This window comes from Sceloporus undulatus, chromosome 3 (genome assembly GCF_019175285.1).
Source record: "Sceloporus undulatus isolate JIND9_A2432 ecotype Alabama chromosome 3, SceUnd_v1.1, whole genome shotgun sequence".
NCBI classification, from domain to species: domain Eukaryota; kingdom Metazoa; phylum Chordata; class Lepidosauria; order Squamata; family Phrynosomatidae; genus Sceloporus; species Sceloporus undulatus.
This window is the reverse complement of record NC_056524.1, coordinates 69,616,083-69,640,921: the sequence shown is the minus strand read 5'-3', so window position 1 is coordinate 69,640,921 and position 24,839 is coordinate 69,616,083. Positions and strand designations below refer to the sequence as shown.

Sequence of the window (24,839 nt, the reverse complement as noted above, 5' to 3'; positions counted from 1 at the left end):
TGGCCCCCATAGCCCTGCCTCCCTGTCCTATCCCTTTCCCAGTGTGCCTTTCAGTCGCTATTTATTTTAATTTTAAATGCACTTGCACCATCATGGCAATCCATGTAATAATAATAATAATAATAATAATAATAATAATGCAATGTGGGGGGGGCAACCTGCTTGGGAATAGTAAGGGAGAAGGGGGAGGAGAAGAGTAGCATAATCAGTCATACCACATGACTGCCTGTATATCAAAACTGCTTTGAGATGAATTTATCACACTTGAATAACCAATGCAAAAGCAGCACAACTGGGAAGTATTGATGGGTTTTGCCCATCAGAGGAAATGCTCCAGCAATGGATGGACTACAGACCAGTTACTGGACAAACATAGTGTCATGTGATAAGAAGATGCTACTATCCTAAGAGTGTGTTGAATCACTTGAAAGGAATGAACACAAGTCCAGAAAATGGGTATGTTGGAGGTCGCACAATCACTCAGATATCCCAACAAGTGGGCCGGATTTTCTCCTCATTGCATTAAGATATTGAGTACTTTTGATTCAACATGTCCTAGAGCTCATTAGTCTGAGGCAAAAGGCAGGAACCTTTCCTGTCCATAAAAGCAGAAGGTGGTAATTTGTCATGGAGATAAACTTATTCTTGGCTTCCCAGCCAGTTGTTATAGACAAGATGGAGGCTGAGAGATTATGAAAGTGTGGGGACACAATGGAAATGAACTGATGATCTCTGGTAATATTGGAGGGACCTGGTGGGACCTTTTGACAGAAATAAGAGCTGAGCAGGATGAGCAGAGCATAGGAAAGGAGGCGGCATCTGCTGTCTTTACTGTCCATCTGTATGATTTAAAGTATTCAGACAGAGCAGAGGTGTTCTCACTAGTCTTGTACAAATGGCAACTTGTTATGTGCCTTCGGGTTGTCTCTGATTTAGGGTAACCCTATCATAAGTAAGTATTAGTAAGGTTGTCTTGGTTTGACGGCTGAGAATATGTGACTTGTCCAAAGTCACCCCATCAGTTTCCAAGGCTGAGTGGAGATTCAGACCCTAGTCTCTCAGAGTCCTAGTCCAGCAATCAAATCACTACACACATTGGCTCTCTAAGAATGGCAAAAAGACCCACTAAATAGACAGTTTGCATGAAAGCAGAGGTGAAGGTTGAGCTTTCCATCAAATGCTATCATTGTATTTTAACACACCTTCGTAATTTATGATATTCATTTTTATGTAAGATTATGAGCTGTCCTGTGTTCTTATGAGGAAGGAAAAGGCATAAATTAATCAAACTATAAAGACATGAGAAGGTGAGCAAAGTGCAACATTTTAAAAAACAATGCTTCTGAGTAGAGACATGAAGGCCTGTGGAAACATTGGGGGGGGACTATTTTGTCCATGTTTTTCCTGAATCATGCTAAAATAAAATATTCCATAATGGATTTTCTTCCATTTTTCAATTTTTCCTTGTTTTCCCCCTCCATTTTATCCCCATTTTTTTCTGAGAAAAAAATTGGAAAAACAAGAAAAAATTGAAAAAAAGGAGGAAAATCAATTATAGAATATTTTATTTTAACATGATTCAGGAAAAACATGGACAAAAATTGTTTCCCCCCCTCATTTTTCCATAGGCCTTCATAACTCTGCTGCTGAGTAATATAGTCCCTGCCCCCCCCCCCCACACACACACATTAATGTGCTGGAGATATTGTTTTCTCTCATAGAAAACATAAGAAAAGGACTCAGATCAAGTCAGACAGTTAGTTTATTCTACTCCGCACTGTCCATGCCACAGGTAAGAAGTGGCTGGCCACAAGCTAAATTCCCCTTGCTCTTTTCTCTCCATTTTCCACTCCAAAATGGTGACCAGAAATGACATGACATCACTTCTGGTTGCCATTTTGAAGGGAAAAGGCAGGAGGGGAAGTATTTTGGGGTTGATGCTATGGGAGAGTGTTTTTGGTGTGTTCTTATATGTTTTGGGGAGCTTGGTGCAATTTTAGTGTGATATGGGGGCTTTAAGTGACAGGGGCTCCAAAAGTGGATCTTGGGGCTTCGTGGGGCCTATGGGCTTCATTTTACATACCCTCGGTCTGTAATGACTGATTGCAATGCTCCAGAGTTTCAGACAGGAGTTTTTCCCAGCAATATCTGGAAAAGCTGAATAATGAATCTGGGACCTTCCATATGCATGTAGTCTATGTCTATGACTGAGCCACAACCACTGAACCACAACCTTCCCTCTAGTGGGAAGGCTGTCTAACAGTCAGGGCTGAGTTAGCATGATTCTTGATTTTTTTTTACTTAAACTTGTACGCCGCTTTGATCAAAAATTGGAAAAGCGGGATATAAATAAACTATTTATTATTATTATTATTATTATTATTATTCAGATCAGTAGGCTGTGCAGAAAAGCCCTTGCTGAAAAGTCTTCAGCCACCAGAACCACATCTGTCATACTACCAGCCATTTATACGTATACGTTTTCCATAAAGTTTAGTATAAAATAAACAAGCAGAAAGTGTAAAATAATAATTTATAAATGATCCTATTATTCATGCTCAGCTTTGATTATGCAGTGGTTTAACACTCTAATGTGATACCACATTTGCAGGTTTGAATATAGGATCATTATGGGAATATTTCAGCTAATTACAAAGCTTAGATATGTTACTTCTTAACTTAAATTGTAACTCTTGGGATTCCCCCAGCTAGCATGGTCATCTGTACAAAAAAGAACCATTTTGAAGCTCTGGTGTTGGTACACAGTTGGAAAAATGAGGCCTTTAACTGAAACTACATATTCTATATGCAATAAATTATTCTAGGAGGCAAATGTCCTCTAAAAAGAGGACTCATCCCTTTATGAAGCCTAGGCAAAGACAAAATTGGAAAGATAGTGTTGCAGCTGCCTGACCAGCTTGTAGTGCTATTAAATGAGCTGAAAATGTATGGCTGGGACAAGCAGCAAACACATAGAAATGAAAAGTAGCAATACAGTTAGATCCTGAAAGCCAGGTGCCAAAGAAGTCTCTAAAATGCAGGTAGTTGTGTTAATCCACATCAAGAAACCAGTTCTAATTATTTTCATCTGCTCCAAGAACACGTCTTTTAAAAAGCTAACTTAACTTTATAAAGAACATGTCTTTTATAAAGTTGAAGACCAAGCCACCCCAAAATATTTGATATTAAAACAGGGAGGGTTCAGTAAATATATTATTGCTGGAATAACCATTTTTCCATCTGCTAGGGTGATTATTGTACCCATAATAAAAAAGTTGAAGAGTGGCATATGATTTAATAGTGCTTCCTAATCAAGAAGTTTTGCCCTGTCTCCAATGCAGCACTAGAATGCAGCCTGCCTAATAATAATAATAATAATAATAATAATAATAATATACTGTAGTTATTTCTTCAGTATTTGAGTATTGCTCCATCGAGGGCTCCAGAGGACATCTGCACCTCGTTCATCAAATTAGAAATTCAATGAAAGTTACTTATGGAAGAAAGAGACCTGAAAATCATCTGTTTACAAATAGCACAATGACAGTTCATGACTCAAGATACTGAAAACTAGATATAATGTTTATTTAAGTGCTTGCTTTGTAATTATGTTAACAGGCACAAGGAAGATCTGAGAATATATTACAATTTGAAACATGCTGGAATTTTTTATAAATAAACCATGTATACAGTTTCAGCTTCCCAAGATACAGTTTCTACATTTGCTGTTTTCAGTTCCTGCCACCACAAGTCCACAGACAAGAGATGGGTCATAGGTGTGGGGAGCTGTCAGGATGTCTTCGACTGGAAAAACAAAATAAAACAAATGATCTTGTTGATTTATGCAGGGCTAGTAAATTCACATTAGCAATCTGGAGGAGGCGGGGAGAAGAGAGAGAAGTTATTTGAGGATACAGTTATTTGTGTCACCCAGCCTGCCCTGTATTCCTAAACTTGCCTCCTTCCTAAAATTCAAGAAAGAGTCAACTGTTAGTCCAATCTGCTACTGAATGTGAAAGTGATATGTCTATAAACTACTGGGGTTCAATGTTTGATAGGTTGGGTTACCAGATCTTACATGCCATAGCTATAATTGTTTGGATTATGTGTGTCTCTCTGTGTGTGTACTATTCTGGAACTACCTGCAATAGAAAAAAGATGAACAAAGGAAAAGTCTCAGGAGAATATTTTGCTCACCAAGATGTCAGTGCGAGGGAGTCTTCTTCATTAAAAGATGGCCTACTCAACTCTTATTGCCACCACTCCTCCCTGCAGGAAAGTACAATAAGCAGCTAGGGGTCTGCTGAGCTTCTTAAATTTCATGTCTATTACTTTTTCTGACTGTACTCCATGATATTCATATAGTACTGATGTCATAAACTTCCGTGATAATTGTATACATTACCAGTTACTACAATTCTTCTAAAAGCTGCTACAATCAGGAGTATAATCCACTTAAATGAATTGTAATTACATAAACATATTAGTTTTGATTATATAAAATCCACCAATTTATTCTATTTAATTTAATCTGTTTATTAAATTTGCACAGATCCATATATGAGTTAAACCAATATTTCTAAAGCAGAAAACATACTTTGTTTTTACACTATCCATACCTGTTTTGTCCCATCTTAGGAAGAATGTGTAAGATAATGGAGAATGAATCATAATTGGAAGAGACTTGGAAGAGACCTCAAAGGCCATCAAGTCCAATGCCCTGCCATGCTTTTTATTGTGCAACTGACAAGTTCGTGGTCTGAATGGTGGGGTGAATCAACTATTTCTGGATTAGGAATTCCACTTCCCAAAACCAGAGACCACCCCTCAGGGGATGACACTTTTTTAATCTAAAGCTTTATAGTCGTATGATTATTTACTCAGGGGTCAGTGTCACTGTATTGCTGCCAGGTAAGTATGTACAATGGACCCTCCACATTAGCTGGGGTTAGGGCAGTACTTCTCAAATAGTGGGGCGGGCCCCCCAGGGGGGGCACGAGGCTCCGTATAGGGGGGTGCGAGGTTCAGGATACAGTGTTATGCAGAGGTGTACTTATAACAATTTTATAGACAAATGATACTATTTACAATCGCGCAGGGGGTGCGAAATGTTTTCTTCTTCCTGGGGGGGCATGACAGAAAATAATTGAGAAGCACTGGGTTAGGGACACAGGACCCTCGTGAAAGTGGAAAAACTGCAAATAAAAAACCACTGAGAAACACCTCTCTAGAAATCTCTAGGTCCTCCAGGGCAATTCTGTGCTCAAGATCTGCCAGCACTTGACCATGAAATTGCACTGGAGGACCTTCAAATATCTAGAGAAGTGTTCTCTCTAGGAATCTCTAGGTCCTCCAGTGTGACTTTTGGGCAGAAGTTGACAACAGAGTCATGCTGGAAGACCTAGAGATTCCTAGAGAGAACATATTAATCAAATTTGTGAATAATCAAAGCTCCAAAAGTCAAAGCTGCAAATGTGGAGGGTCAACTGTACATTATTGCAACAAATACTTTAGTACATCAAGGCTACAACCCAAAACATGCTTACTAGGAAGTAGCGTCCATTAAATGCAGTGCATATTATTTCAGAGAAAGCATGCAGTGATTGGTGAGGAGGAAATGTCATAATCTGTAATACACAATCTAGTACATTTGGTACACATGGGGTTACAGAGGCCCATCCACACTGCCCAATCATAGTACCTGGGGGTTGCGGTTGGTAAGACACTAGAGGAGCTTTTTGACTGAGAATGATAAATACCTCTTCCTAAACTATAATCTTCTCTATTCAGTTGGACTGAACTATGGCAGTTAAAGCAGAAACATAGAGCAGAATCACAGTACAGTACTATAACTGTGTAGAGAGAAAATCTGCAACAGATAGAAGAGTATTTAATCTTTTCCTTTCCAGTTCTCCTTCTTCTCTGGAAGCTTCTTGAAGTTGTGTCAGCGATGCATTTCCCAAGTTATGTGCAAGAAGCAGCCAGTCGGTTGAGAAGCCTCTCTGTGACAGACAGCATTGCTTAGCCAAGGCTGCAATTTGAGCTCATGTGGGAACTGGATATAAAAGGAAACAGTTCGTTCCCAGTTCCCACCTTCCAAACTTCTCACTTTGCCCACATAACAGTTCTGAATTTTGATATCACATTTGCACAAAACACACCAGGAAGCAGAATATTAGGGTAAGGACTAGAAGTCACCTCTAAGAATTTTAAAAAGACATGTACTTTCTTCTTGTCTCACTCCCCCTCCAGAGGCATTAAAACCTTATTTGGCCATCATCAAAAGAAATGTTAAAAACTCCTTTCCCCCAAACTAGGTCTTTTATGTTGTTACAATAACAATAACATGTATTAAAATGCAGACTGCTCTGAAACATTGCTCTGATGTGGGACAGACCCTCCATCTGATTTCACCCCAAATCTGCAATACTCAGAATATTTCAGTCCAAAAAAGGTGCACATTTTCAGTGATCTGTCCCCTAAAATCATGAGTTGGTTTGCATTTAGTGTATTCCTCTGCACATTTAGAAGAATGCCCTGTGGCACCTTAAAGAAAAAGATGCAGGTAGAGAAGAGAAAAGAGCATTTATCTTCAAGAAAAATGAGTACGAAGTACCATAAAGGCTTGTGAATTAAAACCCAAGTCTTTGGTTTATTAAGGATGGACCTCGATGGTAACTATAGGTGAGGGCTCACACAGCTACTCTTCCAGGATAGGTAGTAGTGCTGTAATAATAATGCATTTCTGTCATCAGTGCCATGGCACTATAGTGGAATTTAAAGTGGAAAAACATTATGCAAAGAGACCTGTAGCAACTTTAAGACTAACAGCGAAAGAGAAAAGTTGGTAGCGTGAGCTTGTGTAGACTTGAGCCTACCAAGGAGGCTTGTGAATTGATGCCCACATTCTTACATTTATTATTTAGGGGAGAGCTCACACTGCTACCCTTCCAGGATGGGTAGTAGTATTGTAATAATGATGACTTTTAATGTATTTATTTTGGTCCTCAGCACCATGGCATTATAGTGGCAGAATTCAAAGTGTATGCAAAGGAATCTGTGGACTAACTGAAAGAGAAAAACCCACCTGTGATGCCTTTCTTGGCCAACCGAAATGCACAATATACTTGTTGCATGCTTTCTAAGTATATTGTGCAAGTGTATTTTGCATTTTGGTTGGCCAAGAAAAGGCATCACTGGTGGGTTTTTTGTTTGTGTTTGTGAAATGGCCAATACAACTCCCCCTGCATGTTTTCTGGAAGAGGATAAAAAAGTTGGTATAAAGTTTGAGTCAGTGGTCTAAAACACACTGCATCTTGACTTCCCCTGGCTGAATGCTAGGCAATCCTGGGAGCTGTAGTTTTGGGAGACATTTGGCCTCCTCTGCCAAATAAAACTCCAACTCCCAGGATTTCCTAGCACTGAGTCTCCAATGGTGTCTGCGGTGTGTTTGGGACCTGACTGAAGGGGGGGGGAGTTGCTCGTTTCAGTGAGAGTCTCAACACTGTCAAAACCTGGACTCTCCACTGGATCCCTTTGGCAAAGGACCCCAGTGGGGGAGTGCCCCACGCCCCTTTCCCAGGGAAGCCCCCCCCCAAATGTGGGCAGACCACCTACCGCTGTCGACCCCGAGGACGTCGCTACAAAGACTTTGATCACCATTGTGAAGCCAAGCCAAGTCTTTGCCCAAGTTGCCCAAAGAAGCTGGGCATGCAGCACCAGCAGCAGCTCCTCAATGAAGGGGTCTCCACTTCTCTCCAGTTCAGCCAATGCCTCCCCCTTCCCCACAATCTCCCCTCCTTCAAAATGTGCCCACTCCATTGGCTGCCCAGCATTTGGGCAAGAGCCAGGCCAAGAGAGGATTGGCTGGGGGAAGCATCCATTGCAAAGCCCCTGCCCCCCCCCCCCTTCCTGGCCCATCACTTTAGATTGACTGGGTGACAGTCCTTAAAAGGCCAGAGAGTGTGGCACACCAATCAGGGGAGAGGAGAGGAGGAAAGAAAGAGAGAGCAAGAAAAAAAGATAGAAGAAGAGAGAAAGAAAGAAAGAAAGAAAGAAAGAAAGAAAGAAAGAGAGGTGTCTTTGCTAGAGGCAGGGGGTCCTCACTGCAAAGGAGGACCAGGCACTGTAAAAAATGAAAGGCATGACTAAAAGGAAAGCTAAAAACCCCACGCCTAAATTCACTCCATGTGGTTTATTTACTGCTCTAATTTCATTTTATTCTGTTTTATGGACAGCGCTGTGTAAATAAAGTTGAATAATAATAATAATAATAATAATATCATAGACACACTGCAGGTATAATAATCCAGTTCGAGACTCCTTTAACTGCCCCAGGGAATTCTGGGGACTGTAGCTCTGGGAGACATGGAACCCTCTCAGCTCTGGTGCCACGATAAACTACACAATTCCCAGCACTGAGCCAAAGGGCATTTAAAGCAGTCTCGAACTGGATTATTTCTGCAGTGTGCTAGGTTAGTTTGACTGAACTGCCACAGCATCTTTGGCTGCATCCACACTGGAGAAATAACCCGGTTTGGCACGGATTTAACTCTTTGTCTGGCTCTTTGCTATGGAATTCTGGGTTGGAGACTCCGCTCTGGGCCCCACAACAAACTCCAACTCCCAGAATTCCATAGCAAAGAGCCAGACAAAGAGTTAAAGCCAGGTTATTTTTCCAGGGTGGATGCAACCAAATATGCTGGAGATTGTTGTTGTGGCACCAGAGCAAAGCCTGGAAACCCACTGGGTGACCTTGAGGTGAAAGTCACACTCTCTCAGCCTCAGGGGAAGGCAATGGCAACCCCCTTCCTCTGAACAAACCTGGCCAAGAAAACCCCAGGATAGCTTCGCCTTAGGGGTCTAAAACACAGTGCAGAAATAATCCAGTCTAAGACCTGCCCTGGCTCACTATTAGTGAATCCTGGGAATTGTAGTCTATTTCTGGCACCAGAGCTTTCTGACAGAAAAGGCTAAATGTCTCCCAAAACTACAGTTCACAGAATTCCTTAGCAAAGGAAAAAGTCTTTCCAATTTGCCACAGGAGAGAAAGCCAAGTTCTGTCCTCTCTCTGCAGTGTTCCATTTCCCATTGTCCTACAACTCCCATGAGGCTCCGCGAAGGCACCCTCCGGTTACCATAGCAACTAGGATCTGAAAACAATGCCAACAAAGGCCCCAAGGCAACCCTGGAACGTGGATGAAGAAAGGTTGGTGCGTGGTGTGGAGGGGTTCCAGAGGAAGGCTCTGGGTGCTTGCTGGCGCTGTGGGTAAGAGTCAGCAGGCGAGGAAGGCTGCACCTGGAGGGCAGAGGAAAGCAGCAGCAGTTCTCCTTGGCTCCCACTCGCTTTTGCAGGGCTCTCCTGCCCATTCCTGCCGTCGCAACCCTTATAAGGAAAGCTGGCAGCAATGCCAACGTGTTGTTGTTGTGTGCCTTCAAGTTGATTCTGAGTTATGGCAGCCCTAAAGCTCACGGAGTTTTCTTGGCAAGTTTCTTCAGAGGGTTTTTTTTTTTTGCTCTTGCAAGCATCCTCTGAGGTTGAGAGAGTGTGCCTTGCACAGGGTCACCCAGTGGGTTTATAGTTGAAGCCACACAACAACAACAATGACAGCAGCTTTTTGTGGGTTTTTCGGGCTATGTGGCCCTGTCCTAGAAGAATTTATTCCTGACGTTTCGCCAGCATCTGTGGCTGGCATCTTCAGAGGATGCTGGCATGGAACAGAGTAGGGTGTGTGTGTGTGTGTGTGTGTGTGTGTGTATACACTATGTGGCCGTGGCTAGGGACCTGATAGTTGTTGGCATGGTCAAAAGGCACAGGGAAGCCATTGAAATCCACAAACACTTGGGCAACTTCAACCAGAAAGGAGAAACCCTTAAAGTGAACAAAGTTTGGTTACCAGTCCTGAAAAACAGCAAAATCAGGACTCTGCAAATGAGAAACCAGCCAGGGTCAGGGGCTTTCCCAGCAGACAATGGCGGGTTATAGAAGGGCCTTTAATACGCCCCCATCACGTGCTAGGGGTTGGCCGAGGACCTAGCGTCCATACCGGCCTCACCCCTAGCACGTGACAGGGGCGTAAAGATGGTGGTGCCCTATATACAAGGGCGGCGCCATCTTTGCGTGCTGGACGCATTGCGTCCGCACGTGTCGCCCTGGAAATGACACTGCAAATGCGCCCCTTGCGCTTTGCGGTGCCTCTTCTGGGGCCTGAGAAGGAGCGCGATTTCCACGCTCCTTCTCGGCAGCGTCCGGGAGCTGCGCCGTTTAAAGGCTGCGGCTCCCGGATGGTGCAAGCGGCGGCGGCAGCAGACCACTGCAATCCGGCGGTCTGTAACGCGCCAATAATCACTAATTAAACAAGCACTAATCCTCTTTAAATATCCTCCCACCCTGAGGCGTTACCAACAACAACAGAACAGTACACAGATTAACATGGAGACCATTCCTCCCTACCCAAAGTCACACAGAATATATATACCCCACTCACTTCCATTCCAGCATTCTCTGAAGATGCCAGCCACAGATGCTGGTGAAACATCAGGAAGAAACTCTTCTAGAACATGGCCACATAGCCTGAAAAACCCACAGAAACTATGAATGCCGGCCACGGAAGCCTTCAACTTCACAACAACAATGTGAACCTGCCACAGTGTTTTCTTGGCAGGTTTCTTCAGAGGTTTTTTTTCCCATTGCAAGCATCCTCTGAGGCTGAGAGAGTGTAACTTGACCAAGGTCAGACCATGGGTTTCCATGGCCAAGCTGAGATTCAAACTCAGCACTCCAACATTCAAATCACTACACCATTCTTTGTATAAATAACTCACTCCTGCATTCCCAGACCCACACAGTGTGTGTGTGTACACACACACACACACACACACACACACACACACACACACTTTTTCCAGGCAAGCATTCTCTGAAGATGCCAGCCACAGATGCTGGCAAAATGTCAGGAAGAAACTCTTCTAGAACATGTCCACATAGCCTGAAAAACCCACAAAAAACTAACTCCATGACTGTGGGATAGTCATACATTGGGCAGTGTTTTATATATTTAATTATTTATTCATCCAAAGTGATTATTATTATTATTATTATTATTATTTGTACTTTCTCAGTTCACCTGGGCTCCAAGGCTGTGCACAGTCATTTAAGAAACAAACATAAAATAGCTAAAAACAATTGTGTACGATATCATCTAAAATTCACAAAACCAAGTCAAAAGCTTTCAATGTGAATAATGTACATTTTGGTTGGTCCAATAAAGGTATCATTGTTTTGTGGATTTTGGATGATGCTGTACTTTGCTATATGGCCAGTACAGCTACCCCAAGATATAAAAGCAATTTAAGCAGTAAGGAGATCGCCACATATGTAACTTTTGAAATAGTTTTCACTTTACCCAGGGCTTACATCCCAAAGCTTTCCAAACTCACTCAGTCTTTTCTCAAATTTGACAATGTTCATGTTTTCCTACAATATGCAGTGCATTGCCCCCCAACCTTTTCCCCCCTCAAGGGATATTTTTACCTGTAAAAGCAAAAGAAAATACATTCTTTGGCTTCTTTAAGACTAATTTCTTTCAGTATAAACTCTCCATGGACAGCTGCTCACTTTTTGCACCAGTGAGCTCTAGTCCATGATGAGAGCCAGCATGACATAGTGGTTGACCTGACTCTGCAGACCAGGGTTCGAATCACAGCTCAGCCACTGAAACCCCCTGGGTGGCCTTGGCAATAGCAAAGCCCCTCTAAAGAAACTTGCCAAGAAAACCCTGTGACCTTAGGGTCACCACAAGTCAGAAACTACTTGAAGGCACACAACAACAACAACAAAGTCCATGAAAGATCATGCTTAAATAAATTGATTAGGTTTGAAGATGCCATGCAATTTCATTTTCCATTTTAACATAGCTATCCGGCAGACTATTTTTACCCTATAGTTTCAAGTTGCTGGCTTCTTCCCTGCTTTTTTGCTTCCACTATTGTTATTGTCACTTGCCAACACTTCCCCCTTCTCCAACCTTGCCCTCTTTTTCTCAGAAGTTCCATCAAGTCTTGTTTCCTATCTTTCATGCTTAAGAAAGCTAATACAGTAGTGCAATCGTATAATGTTTACTCAGAAGTGAATCACTGACTTCAGTGAGGCTAATTTTGGTCTAAGTGGGTATATGATGAGGGTATAAGCTCCACTGAACTCAGAGAAACTAATATTTGAGTAAACACTCATGGGGTTTTGCTGTTTCTGAAACGAGGATCTACCCATGTTTGCTAACCTTGTTTTGAGACTTAGCATTGCAGAAGCTAACTCTGGGTTATTCCAGATAGATAGCTCCTAGTGTTACCAGAAAATGAGGCATTATTTCCTCATTGAAAAGATTTGTTGTGGTCAAAAGGCACGGTTGGGGGAAAATGAGAGAGTCACAAATTGAAGATCCTGTAATCCTCTCCCCCAATAAAATTTTCTGAATGAGACAGATCAGTTTCACAAGAGAAGCCAAGCCTAGAAACTATTATTTTTATGTGAAGTCGAAGACTTTCACAGCCGGCAGCCATAGTTTTTTGTGGGTTTTTTGGGCTATGAGGCCGTGTTCTAGAAGAGTTTATTCCTGACATTTTGCCAGCAGCTGTATACACAGATTAACATGCAAATCACCTCATTTCAACCAACAGTATGTATGTATGTATGTATGTACGTACTCTCTTGCATTCCAGCATTCTTGGAGGATGCCAGCCACAGCTGCTGATGAAACATCAGGAATAAGCTCTTCATAGCCCAAAAAAACCCAGAAAAATATCATGATTATTTTATTTATTTATATGCTGCCTTCCTCCTGGTACAGGGACTCAAGGTGGTTAACAAAATTTAAATACCGCAGGCATATATAAAACACTGCATGTTTATATAAAAGGGAATTAACATAACAGCCATAATATATTAACATGTTCAGAATGAAGCTAATCCATATTATTCAGGTCTTCTGATTCCTCATGAATTTGTATAGCAGTAAGGAATAGCATGCAACATTTCTACCCTTATTCAACAAGAAAGATGTCTTGAAGGCAGCTGAGCTCAGGGAAGAACTTCCATATAGATTTAACCACTTTGTGAAATATATACAATGTCCATATTTTTTATACTTTTTAAATACTTTTTATATCCTTTTTTTAAATATATACTTTTATAAACTTTTGTTTTAGCCTTTTTAGTTTCTTGAGAGAAGTCAAGCACCATCTATCTCCTGAGCTGTCAGAGTTCATGAACAACACTAAGAATATAATCTATTGTGCAAGTACATTACATATTCATAAAATAAGGACTGTAATACAAAAAACTGAGACTGAAACTTGTGATGATTTTATTTATTTATTTATTTATTTTGGTGCAGGATCAACCAAACTATTTCTGGAGCTGAAAAGTTGTGGCATTCAGTAAGTAGTAATAAATAACATAGTTTCATTTTATGACTATTTACTATGTTGTTTTTGTGGTTTTACTGTATATGCATTTGACAATCTTCTTAAATTCAATAGGTTATGGGTCACTTATGAAGGAGTGATGGCTTCAGATGACTTTCTGCCCCATTTTATAGCCAATGAAGATAATAAATGTAAACTGTGCACAGAAAGTGGAAGCCCAAGTGATTCTCCTAGCAGGCTTTCCGGAGGCACCCAAAGCAACAGTAATAATAAAGTTAATAACAGTAAACCTTCCAGTCAGTGTGGCCACTTTCAGCTTGATTATTCCAATGACTTTCATGCTAACATTTCAAGGAGGGCTGGCAGCAGCAGCAGTTGTTCAGAACAGATCAGCTGTGGAAGATCTCAGAATTACTATGATGATGATTTCCAGACTTACTCTTCTGAAACTTCTAGGAGAAGTTGCAGCAGAAGCAGCTGCAGTAGTACTTTAGAACAACCAGACACCAAAAAAGAGGAATTACCAAAGAAGAAAAGTGGAAAGGATCACCCAGCCAAAGGTATGAAGACAGTTAGCACTACTGATCACTGATACATTAGCTTATGGGTGACAGATTATGATTTAATTAATTAAGGCTAAGGGTTTCTTGGGTACCTACCAGTTATGGTGCTTCTCCACTCTTATTGCTAAAGTTATCCCAACATTTCCAATTGTCATATTTGTTGGAAACCTCTTAGTTGTAGGAAACAACATTTAAACATTGTGTCATTCATCAGATGTCATGAATGGTCTGCATCTGCTTCATGTGACATTCACAAGTAACTGACGGGATGGAATAGGGGATGGAAAAAAGATGAAACAAAGAAAACTGACCTGGGGAGCAGGAGCTGTGACTTGTTCACCCAGTTGGTTGAAGTCTGTTTTTATGTTCTGTTTCTTTCTTTCTTTTTTTAAATATTATTTATTAAATTTTGTTCTGTTTCAATACGCACTCTCATTAGTTGGTGGACAAGGTAGTATTTCTGTATGGTACATCCTGTACTTTTGTGCAGGGCAAAATTTAATATAAAACTTTATAACTCTTCTGTGTATTAGAGAGATAGAAAAGCCTTAAAACATTATGAACAGCACATGATTAAACTGAATTTACTGCTACAGGATGCAACGATGGTTACCAACATCAGTGGCTTTAAAAGGGGGTTTGGATAAACTCATGGAAGATGAGATCATCAGTGCTGGTAGTCACAATATCTACATATCACTTCCAATGGCAGAATGCCTTTGTATATCAGTTGCAAGGGAGTAAATAATGGAAGTTGCAATTATACCCTGCTTATGGGCTTCCACTGTGTGAACAACATGTTGAATTAGATCAGTCTTTGGTCTGAGCCAACATGGTTCTTCTTATGTTCATATGAATTAAAAATAAATTTCAATCTTAAATCTGTGTTTATCCTAGTACTACCTATTGTCCTAATGGTAGAATTCAAAGATATAGCCATATTAGTCTATAGAATCAACATGTAGAGAGTTCTTGTAGCAACTTTGAGATTAAAGAAAGAAATTGGCAGCATGAGCTTTTGTAGTGTTTATATAGTGCTTATATAGATTTGTACATATTTTATTTTTTCCAATCACATACCATCTCAGTTTGTTCTGGTCTAAATATAGGGGGGAAGACATTACCTAAAAGGAAAAAGCAGCAAAAGATTAATTGTGATACCAGCAATGTTATAAATTCCCAGAAGAATAATGTGGCCCGTCGCTTATTGTCAGCCAGTCTTCACAACATTAAAGAGCTAAAGAATGAAGTGTCTGTTTTGAACAATAAATTGGAGGCAGCTAATATGGAAAACCAGATCTTGAAGAAGCTGCAGCTTCGGCATTTGAAAGCAATAAGTAAATACGAAAATGCAGAGATTAACCTGCCTGATCTTATAGCAAAACACTGTGGGGAAGTGGAAACGCTAAGGGCACTGCTCAGGAAATCACAGGAGCAGGAGTGGAATGCATCTAGGAAGCTTAGAGAAGTGGAAGCACAACTGTTAAAGACAAAAGATAACTTGCAGGCATTGCAGAAACTTTCTGAAGACAAGCATCTTACTGAAAGAGAAGAACTTAAACACAAAGTAACAGCCCTTACAGAAAGGATGGTTGCTAATGATAAGAAAATTCAGGTAATATGTTTAAGTTTGGGCTATAACAGTCACATTAAACTGGAAGTACAATTTGAACATAATTCTACTTCAGATGTGTTTTCTGTGGTAACATAACATAGGTAGGTGGTTCAGGGGTTTATTAATCAAGTGTTCTCTGTTTTCCTCTTTAAAAAGATAGCCAGAAAATATTCAGTAACCATTATATGATGAGCACAGCGTGGCGTAACTAACAGCAGCAACAAGAGAGGGAATGTGATTTTGATTAAACTATCTTGGATTTTGGTAAATGCCAGATGGTTTCTCTTTTTTGCCACTTTTTTCTCCACCCTTAATGGCACTAGATTCTTGGGATGGAGATTAAAATGGAGCAGGGCTCAAACCTGTCAAGATATCCTTATGTTTTAGGGCTGCAGTTATTTTCATCATTGTGTTGCTATGTGCCTTCAAATTGTTTCCAACTTATGGCAATCCTAAAATGACCCTATCGCAGGACTTTCTGGGGCTGAGTGTGTATGACTCACCCAAGGTCAGCCAGTGGGTTTCCATGACTGAGCAAGGAATCAAGCCCTGGTCTCCAGTTTTAGTCTAGTGCTCAAACCACTACACCACACTGGGTCAGTTATATCTTCATATAACTGCTGAATTAATACCATGCCTCCCAGATGGGAGTTTCAGAAATATGGGTCAGTCCTCACCTTATTCCTTAATGAACGCAGATGGACTCTTCCTGATTTCCTCTTCCTTTGGAATGTGGAAAGAAGGTGCATAGCACTTTCCCTCAGAAGTGAGTATAAGGCATGGGGTTGATCTCGAGCGACTTTCAGAAGTAACTGTTCAAAAGCAGCGAGGAATCACATCTGCTGCCATCATACACTGACTTATTCTCAGTTGTTCTGTCTAATAATCTTTTTAAAATAAAGATGTCAATAACTTACTGTGCAAAGGGATCTTGCTGCACCTTTGAAACCAACTGAAGGATAGAAGTTGGTAGCATGAGCTTTCATAGGTTTGAGCCTGTTCCTCAGATGCATGTGGCCCAGGGATATAGCACTCTGTGTTTAAGAATGACCATAGGAATGCAAAACTTTGTGGGTGGCAAGATGAGGTGGCAGTTTTAATTAATGATGGTTCTTAGGGGACAAGTCAAGGATGATGCCTGAAGCTAAGATTAGTAGAAAATCATATTAATTAGTATAGGGATGTAGTGTGGAAGCCAAAAAGATGTGATGAACTAGCCAAGAGAGCCCCCATGAGGCTGAGGAGTTATAACATGTATAGTGTGCCTAGAAACCATAGTCTCTGTTCAACTCACTACTGATGGACAATATATTCCAATTCTGCTGTTTTTCTTTCCAATTTTCCTTTATAGTCTTTTTGTTCAAATGCCACTGTTCTAAGGTCCAAGATGAAATGCCCAAGAAGACTAAAGTGTTCTGCAAGTGTTTTTTGTATATTCTCATTCCTAATGTCTAATTTATGTCCATTTATCCTCTGTCACAGGGACCAGCCTGTTTGCCCATTGTATAGTGCTAAAGGACATTGCTGACATATTATGGCATAAATCACATTGGAGGATGAGGAAGTGAAAGTCCCCCTAATATTCTGGGTGATATCAGCAGGTTCTGTGATGACATTTCCTGAATAAATGTGTGGGCAGAGTTGGTATCTGGGTTTGTGGCAAGGCTTTGTACTTGTGTCCACATCTGTCTTGTGTGTTCTTCTGTAGCTTGAGGTTTGGAGGCTGTTTGTAGGTAAGTAAAGGCCTGCCACCAAGAGCCCTCGAGAGGATAGCATTATTGTCCAGGTTGTAGTTCATTGATGATACATCTAAGAGGTCTCAGTTGGGTGCTGTATGCCACCACTGGTGGGATTCTGTCATTTTCTGTCCACAGTCTGTTCTGTAATAGATTGGTCCTGGGTACAAGTCTTGCCTCTGTTGTTTTTAACTTCATGTTGTGGTTATTGTAGTTTAAGGAATGCTTGTTGTAATTTCATGTGTTTGGGGTCTCTGTCTTGTGGGTCTAAGCAGATGGGATTGTCAAAGAGCTTGGCTGTACATTATGGATCTAGTGGTGTGGTTAGGCTGGAAAGTGGACGGATGTAAGTATGTGTAGTGGTCAGTGAGTTTGCGATATAGTGTGGTGCTTAGATGTCCATTGAGTAGCTGTATGGTTGTGTCCAGAAAGTGAACTTGTTCTGTTGATAGTTCCAGGCTGAGATTGATGGTGGGGTGGAAGTTGTTGAAACGCTTGTGGAATGTCTTGAATGAGTCCTCTCCATGAGTTGAGATTATGAAGATATAAACATTGCTCCTCAGATAGAGGAGCAGTTTCAGGTACAGGAGTTAAGGGAGTGTTGTTCTAGGTCAGCCACGATGTTGGCTTATTGTGCTGCCATGCATGTGCCCATGGCAGTACCATTAACTTGAAGAAACATGTTTTTACCAAAGGTGATGTAGTGGCTAGGTCTGTTATGGTCCCATCTGGAATGAAGTTTCTGACAGCTTGTGGTCCATCTTTATGTGGGATGTTGATATACAGGGATTCTGCATCCATAGTGGCTAACTGCTTTATCACCCTAGGGAGCAAACAGGATTTAAACTAAAGTTAAACAGGAAATGCCTGATGGTGTTCCCTGGGAGGTTGTGGATGGACTGTATTTGCGGCAGAAAGTTAGTAGTCTCCTTCACACAGCTGAGAGTGTTGGTGAAATATGGTTTATATCCAGAGGTACCAACTGTGAGTATTTAAATGCTTGAGTTGATAGGTCATCCAGACTTGCCTTGTTTGTGTGTTTTGGATACCAGGTAGAACATGTCTAGTTGTGGGTTTTTGTGGTGTGTCAGTTTGGATTTGTAGGTTTTTGTGGGTTTTTCGGGCTATGTGTCCATGTTTTAGAAGAGTTTATTCCTGACATTTCTCCAGCCACAGATGCCGGTGAAACATCAGGAATAAACTCTTCTAGAACACGGCCACATAGCAAGAAAAACCCACAAAAAGCTATGAATGCCAGCTGTGAAAGCCTTCGACTTCAAATATGGACTTGGTTCTGCACCTCCATGGGAAATTCTCTGAGTATGTGTAATTCCTTCCAGTATTCCTCTGTGGGATCACTAGACAGCATTCTGTAAAATCCAGTCTAGACAGTTGCTCCCCATCCCTCCCACACTCAATGTGGCAATAACATTTCTCCTTATTTACTGAAGTTAGTAAAATGGCTGTTAGACTGTGTGAGATATGGTTGACTTATCTGCTCTTGCTGAGATAGAGAAGTCCTTTTTGATGATCATGGTTCTGCTCCCTTTCAAGACTGTGCTGCGGGATGTGGGATAAACATGTCTTGTGAACCACTTCACCTGCTGTTGACAGTAGCTTCTAAGAGGAGGGAGTGTTCTTTTAGATTTCAAAAGAAGTAGGATGTATTGATTGCTCTGTTAGGATACTGACATATTGACATTCCTTAAGAGACAAATGGAAGTAAATTAAGACTAACTTTAACTGGATTCCTGCCTGTTTTTTTTTAATTAATCACCCTCAGAAGACAAACTGCAATGCTGCTTGGGTAGATTTGTGCATATACTTTCTCCTCCACGTACAGACACTATGCCCTCCCAAAATCTGTTCCCAATGGGCCTCCAATATTCCAGCACAGATTTTCAGGGAACAAGGATTGCTGTAGGAGGAGGGAGAATTACTTCCTTCCTTGTTTCGCAGATGGACCTGTTCCATAGATCATTTCACCAGCAGTAGGATTTAATTGGATTCCATCCAGTGTGGGAGTGATGTGATATTTCTTCTCATTTAAATGACTTATTTCCATCCTCACACTTCTGTTACTGTCTTTAAACATTTTTTTTTAATACATAAAGCAGTATAGCATTTATTGCCAGTAAAAATGTGTTGTTGTTTTTTACTGGGAAATGCCCAGTGTCTATTGTGGCAATTACCATTACAAATGTAATACTCTGTTACTAAACATTTAATAGACAATTTGCCTATAATATCCTTAGGACCTGGAAAAGCAACTGGCATTGAACAATACATCATTTATTCATCAGTTAGCAGTTGAGAAGAAAAAGACACTTGATGCTCAGGCAGTTACTACAAATTTGAAAATGGAAATCAAGTTGCTTAATCAAAAAATTAAGGTATTTAACCTTCTGTTGAATTTATTTTACTATAAACGAGAACTGTGTTACAGAACTATTCATGTAAGTTCTTATTTAGTTCAATGAGATATAACTCCCATGGCATTTTCACACTGGTCCTTTGTCCTGCTAGAGAAGTGGAATTGATAAATTCTGTTACCAGGATTGTAGTACCTTTTATGTTTTGGTGTCAGTCCCATGACTATAGCAGCCATTTGCATTTTAGATTTCCTGGGCTGGGAGATATTTGACATGTCCACCCTGTACTTCCCTAATACATTCTCCTGCACATTTTTCTTCCCTTCATATATATTTGGCTGCAGCCCAGTAAGTTGTTCTCACCTTTCCACACATCACATTTCCCATGCTGTTTTTTAAATAGCGTTATTGTAAAATAGAATCACATTCCTCATCAAAAAAAACCAATTAAGAGCTCAATCACTCTTCACAGACTAGGCTCTCCCCCATCCCTCAACCCCCCTCCTTTTCCCTCTATCTGGTGATCTCTCTCCCTTCTTTTCCCTCCCATCTGACTCTCCTTTCTCCTTGGATCTCTTGATCTCACTCCCTTCCCATCTGTCCATCTCCATCCTCACCGCTCCCACACCTTCTTTGATATGTTAATCTTCCTATGTCCAGGGCTGGAATCCCACCCCACTGACACCACAGTTGCATTGTCCCATCACAGAAGAAGACAAAAATAAAATAAAAAGTTAATAAGCGATAAATGGAAAGTACATTGTGTGTGTGTGTGTTTAGAAATAACCCCACACATCAGCAATGGAGAAATGGCAGAAGGTCCCCAAATGGATTTTACTGCTGGTGTAGGGTTGCCATCCCTGAGGGCCTCCAAACCGGGAAAATGTAGGACATGGTTTTAAAATGTAGGACTTTTTTTTTTTAAATTTACAGCATCCCCCAAGCCTCAGGGAAGGCTTGGAGGACACCGCTTCCAAGGCCTCCCTGGGGCCTGGGAGACAGCATCCCCCAAGCCCCAGGGAAGGCTTGGAGGACGCCGCTTCCAAGGCCTCCCTGGGGCCTGGGAGACAGCGTCCCCCAAGCCCCAGGGAAGGCTTGGAGGATGCCGCTTCCAAGGCCTCCCTGGGGCCTGGGAGACAGCATCCCCCAAGCAGCAGCCGAGGAGAAAGGGGGGAGGAGGAGAAAAAGGAAAGGGAAGGAGAAAGAAGAAAAGGAGGAGAAAGAAGAATAGGGAACAATATAAAAAGAAGAGGAGGAGGAGGAAGAGGGGAAGAACAGAAAAAAGGGGAAGAAAAAGAAGAAGAGGAGGGGGAAGAGAAAGAAGAGAAGGAGGGGAAGAAAACAAAGAGGAGGAGGAGGAGGAGGAGGAAAAAGAAGAAGAAGAGAAGAAAAAATAGGGTACGGGGAAGAAGATAGATATCTTGCCGGCAAGGCTCTTTTTTCTTGCTTTTCTGCGCCCTCGTCCCGTGCGAGGGACCACAGAGGAGACAACTCCTCCTCTTGAGGCTGGCTGGCCAATGGGGAGAGTGGAGCTGGAACAGCCCCGCCTCCTGCTAGCAATCACAGGCTCCTGCAGCAGGGGAGGGCTGTCCAGCCATTGGCCAGCCAGCCTGAAGGGCAGGAGCTCCTGCAAGAGCACGCAGGGCCAGGGCAAAGCGAGGCAGGCTGCGAAAAGGCTGCAACAGCAGCCGCAGCAGCAATGGCAGCAGCGGCTGCAGAACAGCCGCGGTTGTTGCGGCAGCGGCAACCAGCTCAACCCGGGGCAAAGAGCCAAACCAGGCCGTGACTGTGCCAAGTGGCCAAAAATCAGGTTGGTCACGGCCCCAGGGGGGTTATGGCAACCCTATGCTGGTGTGCTGCAAGTACAATAGAGCACAGGCTATGGAGAACAAAGGGTTTTTGTACCAGGCAAAAATGGGGTGATCAGCAAAGTCTTTTGAAAAGGTTTGTCCATAATGGCCCTAAATTCCACCTCCCCATCTGGAAATATACAGAGAATTGAGGGGAGGGCAATTCATAAGAACCATACGTTATATTTTTATTGTTATATTTTTTATATTAATAGATATTTTAATTTTAATTATATTATGTTTAATTCTGTTTTAAGGGAGGGAATCTGAGGTATAATATTGAATGTGGATATTTTAATATGTTGTGAGCTGCTTTGATTGTCTCATCACAGAAAAGCAAGATAAAAATAAAAGCTTTATTTAGTTAGTTATTATACCTATCACATTCCGTAACTGCCTCATCTGATCCCTAAATACACATGAAAGGGATCTTTTGCACCAGAAAAAGGAAACAGAAGAATACTGTAACTGATAAACAGGTGGTAGTATCTGTTACAGTAGGCTTCCATATCCACAAATTCTGCATCCACACAACAGCCATCCAGATCTTGAAAAAAAAATTTTTTTTTAAGAATTCCAAATGACAAACCTTGATTTTGCCATTTTATATAAGGGACAGTATTTTACTACATCATTGTATATAATGGGACTTGAGCATCCATGGATTTTGGTATCCATGGGGGGGGGGGGGGCTGGAACAAACCCCAGTAGATACCAAGAACCCACTGGATTGGCAGCTTCATATCAGATTACAGCTAAAGTGTATTAATTTATAGGGAGCATTTGTGCATGTTGCAAAGTTCAGTAAAATTAGGAGGCAGTGCTTTAAAAATCATATTCCAAAGTAAAAAGCATTCCAAAGAGATTCATTAGGCTCTGAATGCAACTGAAAAATCTTTGAACTGTCTTTGAATAGTAGTAGAGTGAGAAGCTGTTAATTTTGATATTGTCACTCTTTGATGGATTTGTGTAACTGTGTTTCATAAAAATATTGAGAAATATAATTAGTTCATAGTTTACTTATTTAAAAATCCCTGAAACACGATGCCTTTCCCCCATAAAGAATTGTTCTTCTATTTGTTGTTGTGAAATTCACTTGCTGTGAGATATGATACAAAGCTAGAATGAACATGTAATGATTCATAATTAAACAGCATTTAGAAATAACTCCAGCATTCCAGATTTTGATTTTGAATGTGAAATTTAGCCCCCAAACTCAAAATCTGAATGCTTTCGTGTTTGGGGCAAGAGATCTGTATTGCTGTTTTTGTTTTTGTTTTCTTCTTTTTTTAATTTTATTTTTAAATTATTTCACAATTATAAAACATTGCTTACATCGAACATCAGTACCAAGACACAAGGATTATCTTCAAAATGTCAGAAAAATAAATAAAAATAAAAGCCTTTGTTGGGTTCAACATCTCTAAAAATCCACAAGAAAGTTCCAACATTTGAAGGGAAATAAAGAAGAAAAATAAAAAACTGCACAATCCACAAAGTATAACTCATAAATCCTTTTTATATATCCATTAATAACTTCCTGAAGTCGTCACAAAAGTTGATTCTGTCCAACCTAACTTTATCTAGCTTATTCTCTATACATAACCAATTAGTAAACTTAATTACATTGTCATATAACCGTTCATTTTAAACTCTTACCTATATGAGTGTCCCTGGTCTAAGAATATCTTTTCAAATTTCTACATTAGTTACTGCTTCCTTTTCCTTTTACCCATTTCTGGTTACATATTTCGAAGATAGGAAACCATTCTTCCTCTGTTTGCTCAATGTCCTTGTTTAAAAGAGCTGTTAGATAATCCATGTTTCTCATCTCTATTACCTTCAATAACCAATCTTCCACCCCTGGCATCTCATCATGACCTTTTACAGGCCAAGGCTAATGGCCTTTACTCTGTTCTCATTCTTCTCGATTTGTCTGCAGCCTTTGACACCGTTGATCACTGTCTCCTAATTGACATACTCACTGACCTTGGGTTCTCAGACTCTGTTCTCGACTGGTTTAGATCTTACTTGTCTGGCAGATCTTTTGCAGTAGTTGCAGGAGGTCAGACTTCTTCTCCTGTTCCCTTATCTGTTGGAATTCCCCAGGGCTCTGTTCTGGGTCCCCTTCTGTTTTCTCTCTACACACTGTCCTTAGGAAAACTCATCAGCTCTTTTGGTTTTTCCTACCATCTCTATGCTGATGACACCCAGTTATATCTTTCCACCCCTGACCTTTCTCCAAGGCTTGAACAGCAAGTCTTGTCCTGCCTTACAGCTGTCTCGCAGTGGATGCGCCATCGGCGCTTGAAGCTCAACATGTCCAAGATGGAGCTTCTTGTCTTTCCTCCTAAGCCCAACCTTCAACACTCCTTTTCTGTCTCTGTGGACAACATTTCCATTCAACCAGTCCAGCAAGCCCGCAGTCTTGGCTTTATCTTTGACTCTTCTCTGTCGTGTATCCCTCAGATCCAGACCATAGCCAAGGCTTGTAGATTCTTTTTGTACAATATTCCCAAAATCCGACCATATCTCTCCGCCTCTACTGCCAAGATCCTGGTCCATGCCCTAGTGATCTCATGACTTGATTACTGTAACGTCCTCCTGGCTGGGCTTCCTCTTTCTCACCTCCGTCCATTAATTTCTGTCCAGCATTCAGCATTCAGCATTCAGCTGCACGCATTATCACTTCCACCCACCGCTCTGACCACATCTCTCCTGTGTTGGCATCCCTTCACTGGCTCCCCCTCCCTTTCCGCATTCAGTACAAACTCCTGCTGTTGATGTTTAAAGCCCTCCATGGGCTGGCCCCCCCTTACTTATCAGACCTTATTTCTCCTCACCTTCCCACTAGGGCCCTCCGTTCTGGTAGTCAAGGCCTGCTGTCACAGCCCAGGATTTCCTCTGCCCCATCCCGGATTCGCCCCTTTTCACTCGCTGCCCCTCACTCCTGGAACCTTCTTCCCCCGCGAGCAAGAGCCATCACTTCTTTAACCAGCTTCAAAACGGAGCTGAAGACCATCCTGTTCAGAGAAGCGTTCCTAGGCATTGCATAATTGTCACTTGCTATTTGATGTTCTTTTGTTGTCTGTTTTATTGAATCATTTCCTGTATTGCTATGTATTTTATATGTATTATCCTACTAGAGATGCCCCTTCCCCACCACCACTCCCTCTGTGTCGTGTCTTTCTAGATTGTAAGCCTGAGGGCAGGGAACCGTCCAATTAAAAAGATTGTATGTACAGCGCTGTGTAAATTTACAGCACTTTATAAATAAAGGT

The 24,839-nt window shown here is 41.3% G+C and overlaps 3 protein-coding genes across 7 annotated transcripts in view; 2 read left to right on the top strand and 1 right to left on the bottom strand.

The window, feature by feature from the left end:
- LOC121925557 (SH3 domain-binding glutamic acid-rich-like protein) overlaps positions 1–7,805 on the bottom strand; it is a 52,312-nt gene extending 44,507 nt beyond the window's left edge. For both annotated transcript variants that reach the window (XM_042457835.1, XM_042457836.1), the window contains exon 1: positions 7,618–7,805. In XM_042457835.1, coding sequence (XP_042313769.1) covers positions 7,618–7,662 — 45 coding nt within the window. In that variant the 5' untranslated portion in view covers positions 7,663–7,805. The remainder of the gene's footprint in view (positions 1–7,617) is intronic.
- Positions 1–24,839, top strand: part of HMGN1 (high mobility group nucleosome binding domain 1) — a 1,114,480-nt gene that overhangs the window by 1,059,183 nt on the left and 30,458 nt on the right. The gene's annotated exons all lie outside the window — the stretch shown is intronic.
- Positions 9,175–24,839, top strand: part of LCA5L (lebercilin LCA5 like) — a 33,380-nt gene continuing 17,715 nt past the window's right edge. For 2 of the 4 annotated variants that reach the window (XM_042457828.1, XM_042457827.1), the window contains exons 1-5: positions 9,196–9,268; positions 13,392–13,434; positions 13,537–13,982; positions 15,095–15,600; positions 19,592–19,729. In XM_042457828.1, coding sequence (XP_042313762.1) covers positions 9,199–9,268; positions 13,392–13,434; positions 13,537–13,982; positions 15,095–15,600; positions 19,592–19,729 — 1,203 coding nt within the window. In that variant the 5' untranslated portion in view covers positions 9,196–9,198. Of the gene's footprint in view, positions 9,269–13,391; positions 13,435–13,536; positions 13,983–15,094; positions 15,601–19,591; positions 19,730–24,839 lie in introns of all 4 variants that reach the window. The other 2 variants (XM_042457829.1, XM_042457830.1) reach the window with 2 other exon arrangements.